Source organism: Mya arenaria, chromosome 10 (genome assembly GCF_026914265.1).
Source record: "Mya arenaria isolate MELC-2E11 chromosome 10, ASM2691426v1".
Taxonomy (NCBI): Eukaryota; Metazoa; Mollusca; class Bivalvia; order Myida; family Myidae; genus Mya; species Mya arenaria.
The window spans coordinates 10139084-10159335 of record NC_069131.1 but is presented as its reverse complement, the minus strand read 5'-3'; the positions used below and the strand labels follow the sequence as shown (position 1 = coordinate 10159335).

At 35.9% G+C, this 20252-nt stretch overlaps 1 protein-coding gene across 5 annotated transcripts; it reads right to left on the bottom strand.

Moving 5' to 3' along the window:
• Positions 1-7739: 7739 nt before the first annotated feature.
• LOC128206600 (uncharacterized) lies at positions 7740-17850 on the bottom strand. 5 transcript variants are annotated; one of them, XM_052909183.1, is made up of 5 exons: positions 15337-15407; positions 14597-14669; positions 14041-14112; positions 13203-13353; positions 11847-12857 (listed from the first exon to the last, which is right to left on the bottom strand). In XM_052909183.1, exons 1-5 carry the CDS (start codon positions 15351-15353, stop codon positions 12442-12444), a joined length of 729 nt encoding a protein of 242 aa, XP_052765143.1. In that variant the 5' UTR covers positions 15354-15407; the 3' UTR covers positions 11847-12441. The 5 variants fall into 5 exon arrangements, with proteins under 5 accessions (XP_052765142.1, XP_052765140.1, XP_052765141.1 ...); XM_052909184.1 differs by having other exon boundaries at positions 15261-15346; XM_052909182.1 differs by lacking the exons at positions 11847-12857; positions 13203-13353; positions 14041-14112; positions 14597-14669; positions 15337-15407 and adding exons at positions 7740-8762; positions 9286-9347; positions 9657-9923; positions 17734-17850.
• Between the last annotated feature and the right edge of the window lie 2402 nt (positions 17851-20252).

The window sequence follows — 20252 nt, the reverse complement described above, 5'->3', positions numbered from 1 at the left end:
TTTCTCAGATGTATAGTGCTATATAAAGGCTCTAACCTCTTGTTGCATAAAAAGGCTCTGAAACTGATACACTTTGTACTAGTAAAATGTGTCGCTCTTCAACGAGGCCTTCACAGAAGCGCGCTGGGATAAGCTGGCTAAGAGTCGGGTTAAGGTTAATTTTGTTTGACCTCTAGTGTGGGGCTCAATCCATGAAGCCTAGCTCAGTGTTCAAGCCCTATCCAATGATAGTGTTTGGAAAATAAACATGTTTTTTTCTACATCAGGAGGAAGGGCTAGGGATAACCCGACCTGTAGTTTGCCTTGCCCTTCCTAAACGCCCTATATTTCGTGACAGGTGACAGGTTTTAGGTCTCATTATGTTAGTTCAAAATACTCAAACGAAATCATTTTTAATAAACGCAACCAAGCAGATTGGTGCACGAAGTTGGAAAAGGTTTTACGGATGCATATTTAAAAAAGTGTTATTTATATTAACGTGTTGCACAGAACGTTTTATAGTCAGTGACTACCAATATCCTTTCCTGATATTTCCCCCGTTTTCGAATAACCTATCACTATACTAAAGTTTCGTCTTATATATAATACAGACATAATTCTCTGTTTACAATCATACATCAATCAAATATTATATCTATGGAAAATCTAGATTGAATTATAATATAGGCGAACATGTGAAGTACGCGTAACTTAGATCATTTCATTGTTTTATCATATCACTTAACATCGACGGTGTAAAACGTGGTTTTGCAATATATTCATCACGATAAGGACACAGGTCGCAACTATGGTGTCTTTTCTCAGTTGTCGTATCTGACATAATCATCATTAGAAATCGCCATTTAATTACGTTTTCGTCAACGTGCGTGTGGTGTTTTAAAACTCCATTAAAAAAGAATTGAATTATTTCATACGTAACTAGTGGGTGCTTGATGTATTGTTTGTTTTCACGCAAAGTAATAGTTATATCAAATAAACTAATGTGTACCGTATGCTACGTGCAAAGAGTTCAGAGTATTATCATTAAGTGTCCTCAAGTTTGGCATACATGTGGCATTTTATACTTCCAACAGATAACGCATTCAGAGTTTCTGATTTAAAGGTAAATGACACATAGAAACAAGGATAATGAACGGATTTCTTCTGAACACATTGTTCATAATAGCTGTTCATAATAGCTTTTGCCGGTAATTTTTTTACTTTTTCTCAACAGTTTTAATCATGCTAATGTATATATTTATCTATCATTTGAAAATATAAGTAGGCTGCATATTTTTCTTAAAATCTTAAGTTATAATTTAAGGTTTAACTATCTTTTTCGATCAGGCAAATATTTAAATCGGCATACTCTTTAAGTGGGAGTGAAATTCAGATTTGACTATCTCGACAGTTGGTATGCTATTTCAATTGGTGGAAACTTTAGCCTCGGCTGTCCAGAAAAGAACATTGGTATATTTGTTTCATTTGGTCAGTCTGTTAGCCTCGACTGTCCAGACAATTGGTGACCTTTTTGAGTTGGTGAGAAAGTTAGCCTTGACTGTACATACAGTTGGTATAAGTATTTCAGTTAGTGAGAATGTTAGCCTCGACTGTACATACAGTTGGTATACGTATTTCAGTTGGTGAGAATGTTAGCCTCGACTGTACATACAGTTGGTATACGTATTTCAGTTGGTGAGAATGTTAGCCTCGACTGTACATACAGTTGGTATACGTATTTCAGTTGGTGAGGATGAAAGCCTCGACTGTACATACAGTTGGTATACGTATTTCAGTTGGTGAGAATGTTAGCCTCGACTGTACATACAGTTGGTATACGTATTTCAGTTGGTGAGAATGTTAGCCTCGACTGTACATACAGTTGGTATACGTATTTCAGTTGGTGAGGATGAAAGCCTCGACTGTACATACAGTTGGTATACGTATTTCAGTTGGTGAGAATGTTAGCCTCGACTGTACATACAGTTGGTATACGTATTTCAGTTGGTGAGAATGTTAGCCTCGACTGTACATACAGTTGGTATACGTATTTCAGTTGGTGAGGATGAAAGCCTCGACTGTACATACAGTTGGTATACGTATTTCAGATGGTGAGAATGTTAGCCTCGACTGTACATACAGTTGGTATACGTATTTCAGTTGGTGAGGATGTTAGCCTCGACTGTACATACAGTTGGTATAAGTATTTCAGTTGGTGAGGATGAAAGCCTCGACTGTACATACAGTTGGTATACGTATTTCAGTTGGTGAGAATGTTAGCCTCGACTGTACATACAGTTGGTATACGTATTTCAGTAGGTGAGAATGTTAGTATTTCAGTAGGTGAGAATGTTAGCCTCGACTGTACATACAGTTGGTATACGTATTTCAGTAGGTGAGGATGAAAGCCTCGATTGTACATACAGTTGGTATACGTATTTCAGTTGGTGAGAATGTTAGCCTCGACTGTACATACAGTTGGTATACGTATTTCAGTTGGTGAGAATGTTAGCCTCAACTGTACATACAGTTGGTATACGTTTTTCAGTAGGTGCGAATGTTAGCTTCGACTGTCCAGGGAGTTCGTATATCTATTTCAGTTGCCGGGAATTTTGGCCTCGATTGTCCAGACAGTTGGGTAGCATTTCATGGATCGTGCTACTACTTCCATTATACTGCTCTGGATTTTGATTTAAGTGAGGTAAACTTATGTTTATGGAATATATTTCTTTAAAACAAACGTTTTACTCAGATGCAATTTATATTCAAACGTGTACATGCCTCTGTTATGACTTATATGATCAAAAGGAACATTTCATGTTTACCCATTACAGTGAAAATAATAATTGGAACAAATGGTTTCTGTATTAAGATAACATTCTCCTTTAACATTTTCCGGCATGGCTAGGGTATATCATGTTTCATGTAGACACTAACCTGGCTTTTCACTTTAAAACAGTCCCAATTGAAAAACAAGTAACTGGCTGCTGTAGAACAATCCAAGACACAAAATTTAATCACAAGAAAACATAGGGTTGACCAATGCCTTGTCTCACAAACTTGAGTAGTAATACATGACCCTGAGGTCAAGACGGAATAAGGTTACAAACAACCAATTTACATAGTTCCACAGGCACTGATATTTCCAAATTTTACGCTGAAAACTATCAGTTTTTGAAATACAGTGTCAACTTATGTTAAGCTCTATGCAAAAAGGCCACCTGTTTGTTCTCTTTCATTCAACGCTAAAAAAATATTGATACTTGAACACAAGCACTCATTTTTTCTTTATTCACCTCCAGTCAACGGGGGACAGAGAACTGTGGTCTTGAGCCAGACACCGGTGAAATGGATATGGCTGGCTAGTTAAAATTGTCCAAAACAAAACGGCCAAATTAAATGATTTACAATTTAGTTGTTGAAACATGTAAAGAATCAATTCTTTATTTTGCTTAAAATTGTTATTAAGACTAGATCTGAATGAAACTGAAAACAAATCCAAAAAATATTATTTTGTATGGGAAAAGACAACTCTTGTGTACTCAAAACCTACTAGATTAGTTTGAGATATGTAGACATAGCAATGCGCATGCGTAGAGTGTTAGTCCAAGTAACGAGAGAATGTGACCCGAACATGCTCATAGTGTTGCTTCTCTTGTAACTGACCTTTTTCATTTCCATTTTTCCCAATAGCGTTTTTAAACCCTAGATATTCAACAACTTGAACATAATCTTTATTAAAATACAATGGAATACAATATCGTTGCACAAGAATTAAAATGCCACTTTCGAACTTTTTCTGAATGCGTGGGTATTCCAAGTAGACGGAGAATTAAACCGGAAAATTAAACCAGCTTTCAATGACTCAGACTCAGGGGTGTCCTAAGAGTCATAAACAGGCATATATTATCCATAAATAAAGCTTTGTTTTTGCTGCTTATTTATCCACAGAGATACTGCCAGAACCACAACGCCCATCTTGTCCGAGTGGATGACAGCGTGGAAAATGCCTTTTTGCTGGAAAATGTTGGTCACAGAGGTTTGTTTTGAAATGATGTATAATTATGTCGCTTCGTTTGCAAACGATTTCCTGAACGACTAATAACGCCAAACTACTCAGCATAACGAAACGTTTGGTCGACTCGCCTACTTTTCTGAGACGTTTTGCAATATTAAAAAAAAAACACAAAAACATCACTACTGATCAAACTGCATTTGGTCCTCCTCTGAAGGTGTATTTACATCGGCCTTCGGGATGAATGACTGATCGGTCGTTTTAACGCCAGGTGGTTCGAAGTGGTGTTCAATATTACTTTTAATTTACCAATTATTACTTATTAGGTATAAATATTCGTACACTTGTAAGCATTCTAGTAAATCAAGTTTATACAAGTTTTCACAGTCACATACTAATTCAAATATCTAGACTCTGTTTTCGATAAATCTTAATAGACTCTAAACGAAATACCGTCAAAACAGGGTGCATTTTCAAAACAATAATAAAAGTCTCACTAGTACTAGTATCAGATTTATTGGAAACACAACATCAAACGTCAATTTTCCATTCAACAGACATAAGGAACTACACTGGATGGTGGATTGGAGACACTGACGAGGACATCAATAATGTTTGGAGATGGGTGGACAATGATGACCTGGTGCAATATAATGGTATGGATGTTTTGTGGAAATCAGGAACAGTACATCGTCTTTGTGAAATATTCCTAAATTAAGTGCAACGTTATAGTCTACTAAGTAATAGATACAGTACGAGGTTTTCTTCAGACGTGTCCTCTTACAGACGTAAGAAGCCATTTGGCTAGGACGAACACTAATTTTGTCCGAGGAGAATCGTAGCTACTTGGCTATCTCTTGCCAACTTCATTTGCCACGGCCCGCATTTTTCATAGTTGAACAACAGTTATGAATAAGTGCTAGTTCCTGAACTGGTTTGGTTTTGTAGGAAAAAAAAAACAATAAAAAATAAACAAAAAAATCACCTTACAGGGTATGCAGATTCTTTTTGGCAATATGCGCTATCGCAGACCGTTTTGACAACATTTTTTTTTAGGATTAAGCCATTTTTTGCTTAATTGCCTGGAAACCATGAACTGATACCATTTGTATAATTAAGTACTTTTGGTTTTTAGACTAGTATCCTGATCAGCCGGATAGTTTTTTTTAGACTGGTATCCTGGTCAGCCGGATATATGTGTTTTTAGACTGGTAACCTGGTCGGCCGGATATATGTGTTTTTAGACTGGTATCCTGGTCAGCCGGATATATGTGTTTTAGACTGGTATCCTGGTCAGCCGGATGCAGTAAATGGCCATGACCAAGACTGCGCGCAGTTCTACAAGTGGCTAAGCTGGCACTGGGATGATACCTGGTGTTCTGAGAAAATGCCAGGAATTTGCGAACTAAAGTAAGAGCTGAAATTAAAAAAAATCCACGCAAAGAAATACGTTTACAGCATTCCTTCAGTTCAAAAAGGGTTCGGTAAATTGTTTACTCTATCAATATTTCAAGTGAACCATATGAAGGAAGTAATCTTACAATAAGAGCAACCTTGGGAATCAGACAGTCTTGTTAAGACACTGTACGAGATTTTAAATTGCCATATTTGTTTTATATTTTAATTCATGTGCAATAAAGATCTGTTTGACAAATCAAATGTACAGTCAAAATTGCAAATTGATTGCCAGTGCTTCTCAGAAACATACATCCTGTATTCAATTTTGTTTCGGCAATTATTTTGACAATTGAACTAAACATTTATTTCATAATTTGTCGTGTGTATCAAGTGTCACAGATTGATAAATAATGGCATTTATTATTATTCGTTATATTTTTTTCTTTCTTGTAAAGGCGCGAAGCCGAGCTCGTTGGCTAATGCGGAGAGAAATACCATGAACATGTTCGTGCCACACGTGTTTTAATGTATTGTATTGTCAAATATTAAATAAAGATTCTCTAGATAGTCGAGCATACTGATGTGATTTGCATCATCTGTACACTAACCAGTGGGCACAATATTTTTCGTTCAACTGTTGTGCTCATCACCTGTAATTTTATGAACAACTTGAGGATGCTTTATCCAACAAACCAAAAATCACGGTTCATATGGAAAATATTTTCAAAATGTTCTGTAATGTACGATGTTTGGACCTGAACCGTTTGAAGAATTTTGAAAGGCAGCAGTGCCAGGGTATTTCTTGAACAAATTTGCAAAAGCGGGTTTATGTTTTTTGAGATGTTATATGATACAAAACTGCGAACGACAGAGACTGGACGACGGACGCAGGGTGATCACAATAAACACAAAATATATAAAATATGTATGTTTATCAAACAGCATATAGGTATTCGTTTTTGAAGGATGATTTGTATTGCAATCAACAACTCGGTTTGCATACTTTAAAACATCAGAAACACACGAGGAAATAATGTAAACATAAAACGGTTCGAGTTCCGTAACGACTTCAAACTTAGTTCTTCAGTATACGATATAAACAACAAATCTTTAACTTACTACATTTGTCAAACATGAACTTAAGGCTTGTTATCGGAGTAATATCTTTATATATTACTTAATATAGGAAACATATCTCTGACCAATTAAGTATTCGACTATGCTTTGCTTTAAACTTGTTATTAAGTTTACTAGCAGTATACTGCTGGAGATACAATGAAGGAATACTAAATATTAATGTTCAATTTATCAATCTACAAAAAATAAGGCGAGCGTTCATTAGCACTATGACGAGGGAGCACGCTCTTTTTTCTGTTAATCGGCAAAAATGGATCTTTACTTCTTTTTATTTGTTGGTTGTTGTTTGAAAAATCATCGATTTTCATTGGCCTACATAAAAATGCAAACACCAAGTAAATGCTACCTGTTACTATTGACACTAGTTCAAGAGGTAAGCCTTTGTGGGAAAAATAGACTGACTGAAATGTACTCTATGAAACTATATTTTGGGACATTGGTCATAATCGATCTTTGCATAATTAATGAACAGAAAAATGAAAAATCTTCGTTTGTCATTGGCCCGAACAAAAGTGCTAACACCAATAAGTGTTTTCGCACATAATAACTTGATCAAGGTCCATGAAGACTGTTACTTACCTACGTGGGTAAGACATAAACATCGGCGACTGTTTGTTTTCTGTTGTAAGTGATAAATATATCCTGGCGGAAACAAAGGGGAAACACCCAGTTATTAAGGTTGTTTTTAAAAAGACTTCACTTGTTATACGGAATCGATCTCACTGTTCACTCAATATACGTATGATCACTTCAATTTTAGAAAAAAAATTGACACGTTTTAAAGCTACTTTTTGAAAAATCGAATATATACTTTACCTGTATAATTCTAAGCGTACATATCAAGGACTTGGCTTTTATAACACATATATTTTGAAAAAAAAAACGCGTGGTTACATTACACATCATTTGAACACCTGGGTAATGATTAAATGAGTTAAAATTTCATTGATATTGGGTTCATTTAAAATAAGATGACTTTTAATATATGATGTGATAGCATCAAAAGATTTTATATGATGCTGCAAACTAATAAAATAATAAGTCAGTTCTAGGAAATCCAAAGAAATGTTATATATAATTTGGACACCATAGAAGCCCATACGGTGAAATATATGTGAACATAAATATAAGCAAACGAATAAATATTTAAATTTCACTTTAGGACGTATAGCCTCTTAAAATATGTTGAACATTTTATAAATATATAAAATCCACTTTGAACTATGAAGTTCTCTTTAAACTGTTAACGTCTGTTTATTAAATCATATAGGTAAGAGGTACTTCTAAAATATTACATATTTACATGAAATGAAAACGAAAAAGTGGTTTTATTCCATAAAAAATGTATGCAAACAAACACTCAGTACATATTAATTGGGGTATCCATGACCAAAAGATAAGTTTATATCTATCACAATTGTTCAACTGTGTATGGAAGTTAAGTTATATATAGTCCCATGCATCTTTGTATGCAGAACGGTTTTGACATAATCCTCCTCGTTTGGACCAATTTTGTTATATTACAAATTGGTGTCGGTAACATGGCGATTTCAAGTTTATACGTTGTCCAGAGTAGAAACACTATTTATATTTGCCACCAAGTTTTTGTTCTGAAATACCCTCAACGCTTTGTACCTACAAAAGTTCAACAGTTCTTTCTGTGTAACAACTCCAAGGTGCGTCCCTTCCTGCCATGTGCTCCTGCTGGACCCAACCTCGAACCACAAGAAATAGCGCTTTGTCTCCTTGGCAACACTGATAGGTGCGAGGGTGAAGTTAAGCTGATATAGGCAGGACACAGCTTCTAGGTCGATACCTGATTTTGAAATTGCAATCATTCCAAACTGAATTTGGCCCGAGCTAAGACCCTCCCCAAATGTGAACTCAAACACTTTAACGTCCAAGTCTTCACAAAACTGGATCTGTCTCAGATGTCCTTGTATTTCCCGTTTATTGTCGCCAAACACATCACCAATCTTTTCAACAATGGTATGCAATTCTGACGATGAGAACCCGATGTAATCCTTCACATAGCATGCTTCGCCCCAATCACTAAAGTATTTGTCCTGTAGACTACGCCCAACACTTCCCGCATTTTCCGGACAAACCTTGATTTCGGACAATGCAATCCCAATGCGTTTCAACGAGGAACTGTTGTTTCCTCCCCTGTATGAATTTCCTTTTTCAGTGGAGCGTTCGTAAGATGGTGACATGTTCAAATCTGGCTTGATACCTAAAAGAAAACAAACTGCTTACTGCCAGAGTTACATCATTTGGTAGAGGACCAGAGAGTTAGATACAATGTTATAATGGTTCGTATTCCAGATATGTTTTATATAGTCAGAAGCAAGAGAGGACCTAGCGTGAAGCATCCGTAGTCATAGTGAGTGTTCTTGTGAATAGAGGACAGTAAATACAGTAAAAGAGAATGATATAAGTAAAGGTTTATCATCCCATAACCCGTTAAAGAACTTATAGGGTAGTGGGTGTGTACCTGTGTTGTACCATGTATTAATGGGCCACGTTCCTTTATTACTATGTGCATAAAAGCATAGCGTTGTAATTTATCCACCCGATAGTTAAGGAACGATTTGCCACCATCGTCTTGTTACCATTCAGTAAGGCTGGTAATGTATTGACGAAAACAGAGAAAACTCTTTCAAAAATAGTACAATTATACATACAACAGCTCTGCTAGATACCCAATTCATTTTATAGAACAAATTATTTACAAAAGGGGTTAACTGCAAGCGTACCTTTTTGTTCCCGTTCATATGTTGTTGATGATGAACTCATGGAATCAACAGCGGTGAGGATCCTGAAACAACAATATACTTATTATCTAACACTTCACGACGTGTGTTTTAATAATAACAGCTTGGCATTTTATATTGGTTCTAGAATTTGAATTAATCAATTTTAAAACGTTTGTTTTAAGTAGTCAAAAACAGAATAATACTTATGACATATTCTTGATTGTAGTTACGTGTGTTTACAAATTAATAATTGATGGCTGGGACCTGTTCATAAATGTATAGTTTAGTTTAATTCTTTAATAATTATATTGTTTCGAATGTACACGAATAGGTCCGCTATTTAACAAGTGTGCAATGTTTATCAAACTTACGTTGGTTTAATAGATTCCCCTACCACAGCAGAACACTTGTCCACAATTTCATTAGTCTTGTGAACCACTGTCGAACCTGTTTCATTGACCGTGTTTACCACTGTCGAACTTGTTTCTTTCACCGTGTCTACCACTGTTGAACTTGTTTCCTTGACCGTGTCTACCACTGTCGAACTTGTTTCCTTGACCGTGTCTACCACTGTCTCAAACGGCTTACTTACTTCGTTTCCCATCGATCGTTTTGTCACGTTCTAGTATGTTTCTACCCTGATATGAAATAATGATATGAATATTTGATGTAGGTTTAATAATTTTAATAACGTTTAATGTAATTTTCTGATGAGGCTTAAATCTTTTCATTATTGATAAGTGTTGGGAGAACTGTGAAGACCATACACAATAGTTCAAGCCCTCAGTAGACTCTACTTCAAGCGCACTCGTGTTTCACTGACCGTTCCAAGGCGGTAATTCAATCATTAATCGTTAAAGCTACTTTGATATATATGTGTAGTCATTTTGAGGTAATAGCATTAAATTTTGTGGATGTGATGTTCATACAAAGATCCTACAAAGATCGATTCAGTTTCCCATCGTTGTTTGCAATACATAAAACATACTCATACATAGCACCTCCAAAATATACACGGGTGATATCTGCATCCAGGCGTGAAGTACTTAAAATTGCCTTATCAGTTTATTTGTCATTGTTATTTTTACCTCAGTTTTCATTGTTTGATTGTGGGTGTTGGCTTTGATGAGGTTTATTGTTTAATTTTTGTAATTATGAATACATGTAGGGATACGTGTGAGATTATTTGCACATAAACTAGTTTAAACTCCCAGTTAAATCTTGCTTCTGTGAGCCCGTGTTACGTTGACCATTCTAAGATTATAATTCCATTATTAATTGAAACAGCTCTTTTATACTTGCACAGCCAAGTTTCCGCAGTTCATTTGTGACAAAAGGGAAAAGGAAGAGTAACTCCGAAATGGTTGAAAATGTCAGGCAGATATCGTTTTCGCCAGACGGATTTATTTTTTAAGTTTCAAATTAGAAAAAAAGTTTGTAAGTTTAAAAGCGATCACAAAGTTCTTTGTTCAGTGTCGTTGGTGTCCTAACCTTGTTCCTTTAATCAGGGATTGTATTTGAGTGTTAACTTCTGGGCTTGTCCCTGTAGTGTTCAATATATCTTCGTTTATTCTGAGATCAAAAGCTTTAAATCCACATTTACTGAATTCTAAAATATGAATTGAAGTATTTAGTTTGGTCTTAGGATAATAATGATAATAATAAGTATATTGAATACTACCCCAGTACAACCATAATGATAATGTAAGTCCCAATTTCACGAACGTTCTTGAGAAGCTAATTAACATGACGCGGCCTGTCAGTCAAACTAGCCGGTCGATACCCGACTAACAGTCAGCGCCCAGATTGGGCGGGGCTTATCAGTTGCCCGTTGCTTTCCAAAATGACCTCCGACTATCTGCACTTTTCAACAGTAATATAATTACGCTGTTGTCAATATATTTAACACAAAATATATATTTCTTATAACTGAGAGATAGTAAGACAATTAAGGAAATCCGAAATACTGACATTTTCCTTTAATGCTGCTCAAATTATGCTTTTTTGCATTTGTTTGATAAAAAAAGTGACCTTTCAATAGACTATTTCAACCGTCCAAAATTTAAGTGTAACCGTACATTATATATTTTCCGTAAGTCTTAAAACAAGAAATAACATTATGAGTATTAGTATATAATATTGACGCCATCATGCGATTTCATTTTGTTTGAAATTTTCTCTTTCTTGTGTGAACAGTTTTAAATTCGAACCATATACATTTGCAAGTTCTTTTGGACACACGTTAATGAAAAGGACAATTCAGTTGACTTGAGTTACATTTTTTTATTAAATTTATTTAAAAGATCTAAAATCATATAGCCAAAGGTCACACAAAGTATATGATATAGATAAACCAAAATCATCTTTGTAAGTGACGCAAATCAATTTATTTACCAGTGCATTTATTATAACTACGATCATTTCTAACTTCTTTGTTGGTAATACGGATATTAATGCATTGAGAGAAACATTACGGTACTTATATCAATAATAATAATAATAATAAATTGAATTTATAGAAAACGTGATTCTTAATGGATAAAGAAAGAAAAACAGCAAAATTCATTTGATCGAAACAAACGTCGTTTATTGTTGACTTTCGTAAAGGAAATACATACATGTTTTGTTTCCCTACATTCGAGTTTTACAAAAGACACTTCTCTTCTATTGTAACAAAGTTCAGATGTTATTAAGAAATATATTTAGAATTATATTTTATATTTTGACCAGTTTAGTTCATGCTGCTTGCTAACGTTCTAAGCGGTTGCTTAGTCCTTATATGGTTGGTAAGGAGGCTGGTTCTTAAAAGGAGTTTTCAACTATTGACTTTCTTCAGCAATCGTTTAAAACGTTTGTCGATAAAACAATGCGGACAAACGCCGAGAATTTAGTGTTTAAATCATAGATTGATCTAAACATTCAGAAAGGATAAGACGTAAATGTATACTGGAGAAAAACATCAAAACTCGCAATGAAATGCAAATAACACTTGAACAACAAATAACTCCGGTTTAACTTATTACTAACAACATCTAGTCTTTCTTGAAAATCAATTGGAATAATGTGATACGTTTGGGCTGAACACACATATTCTTGAATTCTCAGTTGCAAAGCATAGAATACATGGAAGTAAACATCACGTGTGATTTCTGTTCATTAATTTGCAATGGCATCCAGATCTGTGACGTAGTTAATTCTATCTATGACCCCATTCTGTAAAAAGCCTTGCATTGCTTTAAGTCGAAAGAAATTCTGCAGCTTTTTAATGGAAACGGCTCCAAGATTCCTTTCCTCGTAAGATACAGATTCCGTAGTCCAGTTTATTATTCCCCATAGAGCTGTATGCTTTTTTTCTGTGACGATTCTCTTTGGCGCAACTTTGAAATCCATCATGTACATAACATACATGCAATCGACAAACTTCCCGTCGGGTGAGAGTCCAAATGCCATCATGCCGTACCGCGCACCACTATCGGCCCCCTTGTTGAACTTCCATTCGACAATCTGGTACTCCCACGAATCGGTTGTGAAAAGAATACCGTTCATCTTTTTTCTAACCTGATCGTCAATACCTGAAATAAAAATCGATTCAATACATGAAATAAGCAAATGTATTATCCGGTATGTTCATATAATTTGTATAAATGTACGTCATTATGATCATGAAATATGTATATATGTACTCCGTTACGTTCATGAAATATAGCTTGTATGTCTTTACCGGTAAGTTCATAAAATATGTATCATATGTGTTCTCCGGTTTGTTCATGAACATCATATTCCGGATGTTCACAAACGAATGCGACGACATAGCTTTGGGCGGTATTTTTTCGGGCAGATGTAAAGGCTAAGCGTATGGCGAGAAGGACATCGACAGTATGACAAAATCGGGGACTTGTGAATTTAGCCTTTATTACCTTCATACGCGTCTTGCATGTGGTCGAGATAGGCGGGGAGCCTGTCCATGGCTATTTTGGTTGCCTTGACAACCTCGCACTTTTCATGCCACTTGTCGAATAGTTCTCCTTCCAGCTCCCGCTCCAACTGATCCGCGTCGTATCTGCACACCTGGTGAGAATGTCAATATAAACTATCGTGGAGATTGTTCAAAACCTTGTTGAAGTTATCACATACAGATATTGTCATCGCTGCTATCATTCAAATATTTATTGCACACACCTGTGATCTGCAACATTTCTTAATGTTTGATTTGTTCTTGTTTTATTGAAATATATAAGATCTTCACCAAATATTTCAAAATCAAAACTTAACAACGATGAAGATGCTTACAATGTTAACTTTAACAAAGTTCTAAGCAGTCAGTCCACTGTCAAGCGTAAACTCCGACACTACGGATATTGATAAGAACCAGTTAAAGTTTTAGGTAAAACAGGACTTTAATAATTCTAGGGGAATTGAGTGTATGGAAACATGAACTGGTTTTGATGTGAATAAGAACTGCCTTACGGCCTCCTTAAATCATGATCATAGTATGTATTGATATTGTTTCCAAAATCCGCAGGTCAAAACAACCTATTACGCACTTGATTTCTTCATAAAAAATGCCTTATGTTAGTATTCGCTTCCGAAATTACACAGGCAGGCCAACACTTTAACACCGGATTGGAAGAATTTCTTATGACATATCAAAGTTAAAGTTTGACTTTAGATTTGAACACATTCAAAATGGACTATAATTATGGAACTCTGACATTCAAAATTGAGTATAATTATGGACTATTTTAGTTAGCGTACCTTCACCTGATGTAGCCCTTCCTTCACCTTGTCCACAGCGCCCTTTTGTGGGATTACAACATCTATCGGTCTCTAGTAAAACAACGAGACAAGAACAGGATTAACTATATACATATATATGGTATTGCTACAATAAGGGAACATATATTGTAAGTCACGCATTGGCATGTGAAGTAATCATAATCAGTTCATGCAATTAGGGAACGTTAATATATGTTCATTTACCACGTTTGTACATATATTGCATAGATTATAAGAGGATTTGGAAATTTAATTTGCTTAACAAGACAATCTTTATGCGAACATCGATCAAATACCTTGCAAATACCAACACTAATGATCAAGTACGTAGGGGACCCCTTACGGGCTTATAGTATAAAATGATGATGGCTTACTTACATTCATTATTATATTTTATATTCAGAGTCTGTCGAAAATACAAAATGGCATTAGTCTGAAAAGACTCGCTCAAGATCAGCTCAAAACTTTTTTTGCTATGAAATAGTACTCATAAACAAAATAAGTTAATAACTAAGCTGAAAATATATGTACTTACATTTCGTTCTTCATCGGATATTCGTGGTGAACCGTTCCCCGTATTTTTGGAAGCCATTTTCTTAGCCTTTTGACTGGAAATATTTAAATAAATTTCCTCACAAACGGTCACTGCCGTTCGTACTGGAGTGTCGCAAATTTACCTTTGATAGGAATCTTTTATTTCCAATTCTTCATTTTACTTTTTATAAAGACTTGTTCGATTTTTATGTGTTCTAAAATAAATGTTATAGTTAAAGAATAAATTAATATGTCTTTTAGAGGTATAAGCCTTCGCTGAAACATTTCAGGTTGTCACATCGTAAATCAGGCTCTCCAGTGAACCCAATCAGTGTTTATAAATACTCGTAAAACAGACTCCTCCAGTGAAGTATTATGTAACCGAACCAAAACATATATAAAAATATAAACATGTTTCCACAAGAGTATTGCATGGTATAAAAAAGAAAACTGATAGTCCACTCGGATGTTTACCGAAAACCAACCCAACATCTGCACTAAGTAATTTCCGCTTGAAAAGAATACATACACCTTAATTATGAACTTACTCTTTAAGTAAAATATAAGTTACGCTGTCGTGTTATGAATGCAGTTTATTTATATATCAAGATACTTTTTATATAAATGAACATTTTTAAATCTACTAAGGAGAAGTAAATAGTTACCGGCAAAAGCTCTCTTAAACACACTATTAAAAACACATCCTTTCACTAAATGATATATTTTCCAATAAAAACTTACTCTTTCACAAAGGACATAACGCAGGATGTGACTATGTGTCAGTTCACAAAAAAAAACTCAATGCGTTATCTCTCGGCAGTCTTAAATGTCATGCGCTATCTATTGGATGTGCATGACACACTCAAGTACCACTTAAGATAGTACACTGACTCTTAGCACGTAGAATACAGGACACAACATCCTTTTTAATAGAACTTTGATACTTTTAAGAAAACAAACAACCAATCAGGCATTCATCCTCTCTGACCACAACATTTTTTATATACGAATTCTGCATTGTCTGTGTAGATCTCAGCTTTCTTAGATGCATGTATGATTTCCTCATAACTTCTATGTAATTTGACAGTGGTATTATTATGTATGTAATTAATGCATAGTTCTTACCATACCTTATGTTTTATGTCCTCTAAGAAGCTGTTGCTAAACAGTTCATCTACGATCTGATCGAGGTGATAATATGATTTTTTATACCATTTTTCAATAGCGCATCTAGTGCATTTTTTCGAATTTCAGTTTTTTATGTCCTTTTTCATAATTATGTTTTAGTTACGATTAGCGACGGCAGCTTAATCTTACCTTTGTATACTTGTCTATTGTCTGTCATACCTATAAATGTGCTAAGTTTTTGTCTTAACATATAATATGTTCAATTTGAATATATTACTAGTTCTTAACCGCATGAATTTTTCTTATCTGTGATTATTATCTTACAATCTATAACTAGCCTTTTTAAACTGTGTTAGGATCTAAGTTCAATATGCCTTTCACTTCGTGTTCTTTTAGATACATATATGTTAAATATTCTTTATATAAGATTTTAATGCCTCACTACACATGCTTTTTTTTTCTTTTAGATAAATCCTGTTGTTATTTGTTAAATGATCATGTCGGTTAAAAGCTATACATAGCTTATGTTTCAAATATTATATTTAGAATCCGACAATTAACAAATATCGGCTGTACCTAACAATTCTTGATAAACATACCAATTATATATATATATATATATATATATATATATATATATATATATATATATATATATAGTATTTATGCACTGTGCTGTTTGTAGAGTTTTGTGCTGTTCTATGTTTCTTGATTGTGATTTTGTGTTCTATGTCTTTGGCGGGTGCCCATTGCCACTAAACCGGGTTTATGTTTAAACTTTTTGCTACTGAGCATGTTTCTGTAGCTTTTTGCATATATATATTATTTCATTCAAGGTTTTGATAGAGACTGACAGCATTTACTTTATCCTTTATATATATCGGGGAAACTAAGACGCTAGGCATAATGGTCATAGAAAATATGCAAAATTTAGTTCGACGGAAGCATGTGCTAAAATGAAATTGTTAGTAACTTCGTGGTGGCTATTAGCTTTCGTTATTGACCACATTTTTGTCAACGTCTTGTCTTGGTCGGGATAAAAACCAGATAGGACGCCATAGTTGTAAACATTTTGTATAATGTGCCCTTTTTGTGAAAATCATTTTGGCCAACTACTTAATCTCAGATGAAATAATGTCAAACACACGTTATTGGTATATTTATGATCGGAAGTAAAGCAGCAACTAAGGCAAGCCCAAAGTGCATATCCTCTTACCCATCATTACAACCAAGCAAACATAATCTTTATTTTTGGTGAATCAACGACGCAATGACGTAATGGTCATAAAAAAATAAACCAAGTTTATTTCGACGAAAACATGTGCTAAAAGGTAATTTTTAATTACATGTTTTTGGCCTAGGGCATTCGTAATTGTCCACATTTTGTCAGCGTCTTGTAAATTTTGATCCGAATAAAAAAAGAGGTAGGACGCCATAGTTGCAAAACACTGTGAAAAATAAATCTTTTCTTGATGATGATTTTTCAAAAACCACGCATGCAAGACGACTTCCAAATCTTAGATCAAATACTGTCATACACATGATAAACGGATTCATGACAATGCATGGTATCCCTTGCAAACTCATAGTTGATAATGCCGGGTCATACACTAGCGAAGAGTTCGAACAATTTGCAATTCTGTGGGTTTTCGATCTCGTTACAATTCAGCATTATATTCACATGGCAATTCCGTAGCTGAACGATGCATTCAGACTTTAAAACGCATGCTCACAAAAACCAAAATGAAAGAAGACATCTGTACATTGTTATACTTGAGTACAACTCACGTTTAAAACGTTTAATCTGTGAGAGTGCAGCTTTAAACAAATATAACTTTACTATTACTTCAGCAGTTTAAATGAAACATAGCGCAATCTACGGACCTTGCGGAGAACCGCCTTCTGTCGTTCTGAATTTTTGTTTCTATGAACAATAGTCAGCCTTGTGCTAGTACTATGTTGTGTGTTTGTGTACTTTTAAAACTGTCGCAAATTGCTACATTTTCTTACCTTTCTGGATGAAATCAAAATAGGTAAAGTTCCTGTTTTTATTTCTGAGCAATGAAATATAATCCTCGGTCAAGAATGTACTCTTTAAATTCGTATGCACTGTTAGATATTTTCCCGCCCCGCCCAGAACAATTTGACCACCAGCCTGCACGCGTCTTTTACGAGCACTGAATAACAAGTTGCTCTTGATTCATTGGCTAAACCAAAATGAGGTTTGCCTTTTCGGACATAATCAGACTTCAATTACGAATTAATGCAGGGTTCATCACATGGTATGTTTTTAGATCATAGTTATTCATTTAGGTCATCTAATTTGTCTATACGATAACAAATCGTAGTGAGTTCCTATCTAGTTTATTAATCTTAACATTTTCCCGTGCTGTTATCCTTATGTATGTTTTATTTTGGTTGGGTTGTGGTGTTATGTCTGGAGCTTCTGATCGTTCACAATTATATAATAATTGATGACATGAAGTAACATTTTAATTGTTAAGAAATGGTGTAATTAGCGTAGCGAAGGAGCATTCTTAATCATAAAGATGTTACTTTACTAGAACTTATTGATTGCCTAATTGCAATATCATTGGCTGGAAATGTAGGTTGTATTTCAGTTTAACTATTACTTAATACCGTTAAATTCTCCATCGTTTTAGATTAGCACACCATGACGTTCTGGTCAGCGTTCTATGACGTTTGAGGAAACGTTGGTAGTCGCTCATGGTCGCTTGGATAGCGCCAGAAGAGCGTTGTGTGAACGCTAGTGAACGTCGGTGATCGCCGGGAATCGGTGGAGAACGCTAGTTTTGAACATGCACAACAGTTCTCACTGAGACCAGCTTTCTTCAACGCTTAATTATAAACGCCGAAGAACGTTTAAGAACATTCGTGGAACGTTTTACTAACGTTCGCCGAGCGTTGCACGCGTTCGGCTCTCGTTAGTCAGTCGTTACTCTAGCTTTACTTGGTTGTTACTAATCATTTGCTTTGCAGTGAACGACTCACTGGCGACCTGTCAACGACCGCTGAACGGTCCCCTAGCGCACGCAGCGTGTGACTAAAGTCAAACGAACGTCCTTTTGGCGTCCATTTGACGTCATTCGAGCTTATCCCGAACGTCCATGCATATTGGGTATAAATACCGATGCTTTGTAAGCAAGGTTCATTTGATTTTGAGGTACCGTAGAGAGCACCTACTATGGAAGATCCAGAAAGACTAAGGAGGCTATATATGCTTGCTTTAGCCCAGTATGAAGTAGACGTACTGAACTTGAACATAGCTGAACACATCGAGGGACCTCGCCCGCAGAGAAGAAGACCCCGATGAAGATGACAGTGCTGGACTAAATCATGGATATTTCGGCGTCAAGAGTTTGGTCTGCACGACCAACTCATGGTTGAGTTTCGCCAGGAAGATGTCAGTTCCTTCACGAACTTCATGCGCATGCCACCTGATATGTTTGATGAGATCCTTGGACGTGTCAGAGGCAGATTGACGAAGCAGCACACCTTTTACCGAGAGCCCATCGAACCTGGCCTGAAACTGGCGGTGACACTGCGACATCTGGCCTCTGGATCTTGGCTTCGAGTATCCGTTGCCTCTTCGCCTTGTTCCTGTAATCTGTCTTCTGTGAGTTCCACAGCAAATTGTTTCGCGGAAAACTCCACCAGACTTCAACCGCCCGGTCCAGGATCCTGCAGCATCCTGCAGGATGTGCTCTTCCTCCTGGTGTTCTTCGTCCGAAGACATTGTTAGTGAAAGAGGCTTTGCATTCTTCTGACTTGCAGAGCTAGTAGCAGAAGCCCCCATCCCACCCTTTTTCGTCTTGGCGGCATGATGCTAACTGTTCAAACTCACAAGAATAACTGAATTCTCTATGAAATTTCCAGCGTTTTGTACACGTTCGACCGTAAAAATAACACGCCAGCAAGACGCTATTCTGTCGTTATTCACACGTCAGTCACACGCTCAACACGCTCGTCTAACGTTGACAAATCGTTCGTCGCGCGCCAATGGCACGTTAACACACGCTAAAGGTTTTCAGGGGTATCTTACTTGGTCGCTGTTACACGCTTCTCGTGCGTTAGGCACACGCTAGTCATGCGTTAGGCACACGTTAATCACACGCCAGATGTGTCATCCTCATTCTAGAACGCTCAAAAATTGAACGATTGAAATGTCCAGAGAACGTTGACGAGAAGGTCAATGTGTGACGGCCCAATTAGTTGAATCCGAATGCTGTATTTAATAGTTAGCTTATACAGCTCACTCTTAATAATTAAGATGTTATTTCAGGGCATCTAACTGACTTCGAATACAATCTCACTGGCTGCATACGCAAAATTTGACGCAGGGAGTGTGTATCGGATGAGAGGCAGTGGGCGTACCTTTAAACACCCGCACAAGTTGATATTCTCAACGATTAAAATGTTTCTTCATGTCATCTTACTTATTCAAGTCAACAGTTTATTGGGTAATTAATGGCCACTGGCCCTAAATACATAACATACATGAATTACAG

Excerpts from the sequence above, each read along its gene's own strand:
- LOC128206600 (XM_052909182.1), bottom strand. The coding sequence starts at position 9,889 with ATGGGAAACGAAGTAAGTAAGCCGTTTGAGACAGTGGTAGACACGGTC. Across the intron at positions 9,348-9,656 it reads GGGGAATCTATTAAACCAAC|GATCCTCACCGCTGTTGATT; the intron begins GTAAGTTTGATA and ends TTGTTGTTTCAG. Across the intron at positions 8,763-9,285 it reads ATATGAACGGGAACAAAAAG|GTATCAAGCCAGATTTGAAC; the intron begins GTACGCTTGCAG and ends GTTTTCTTTTAG.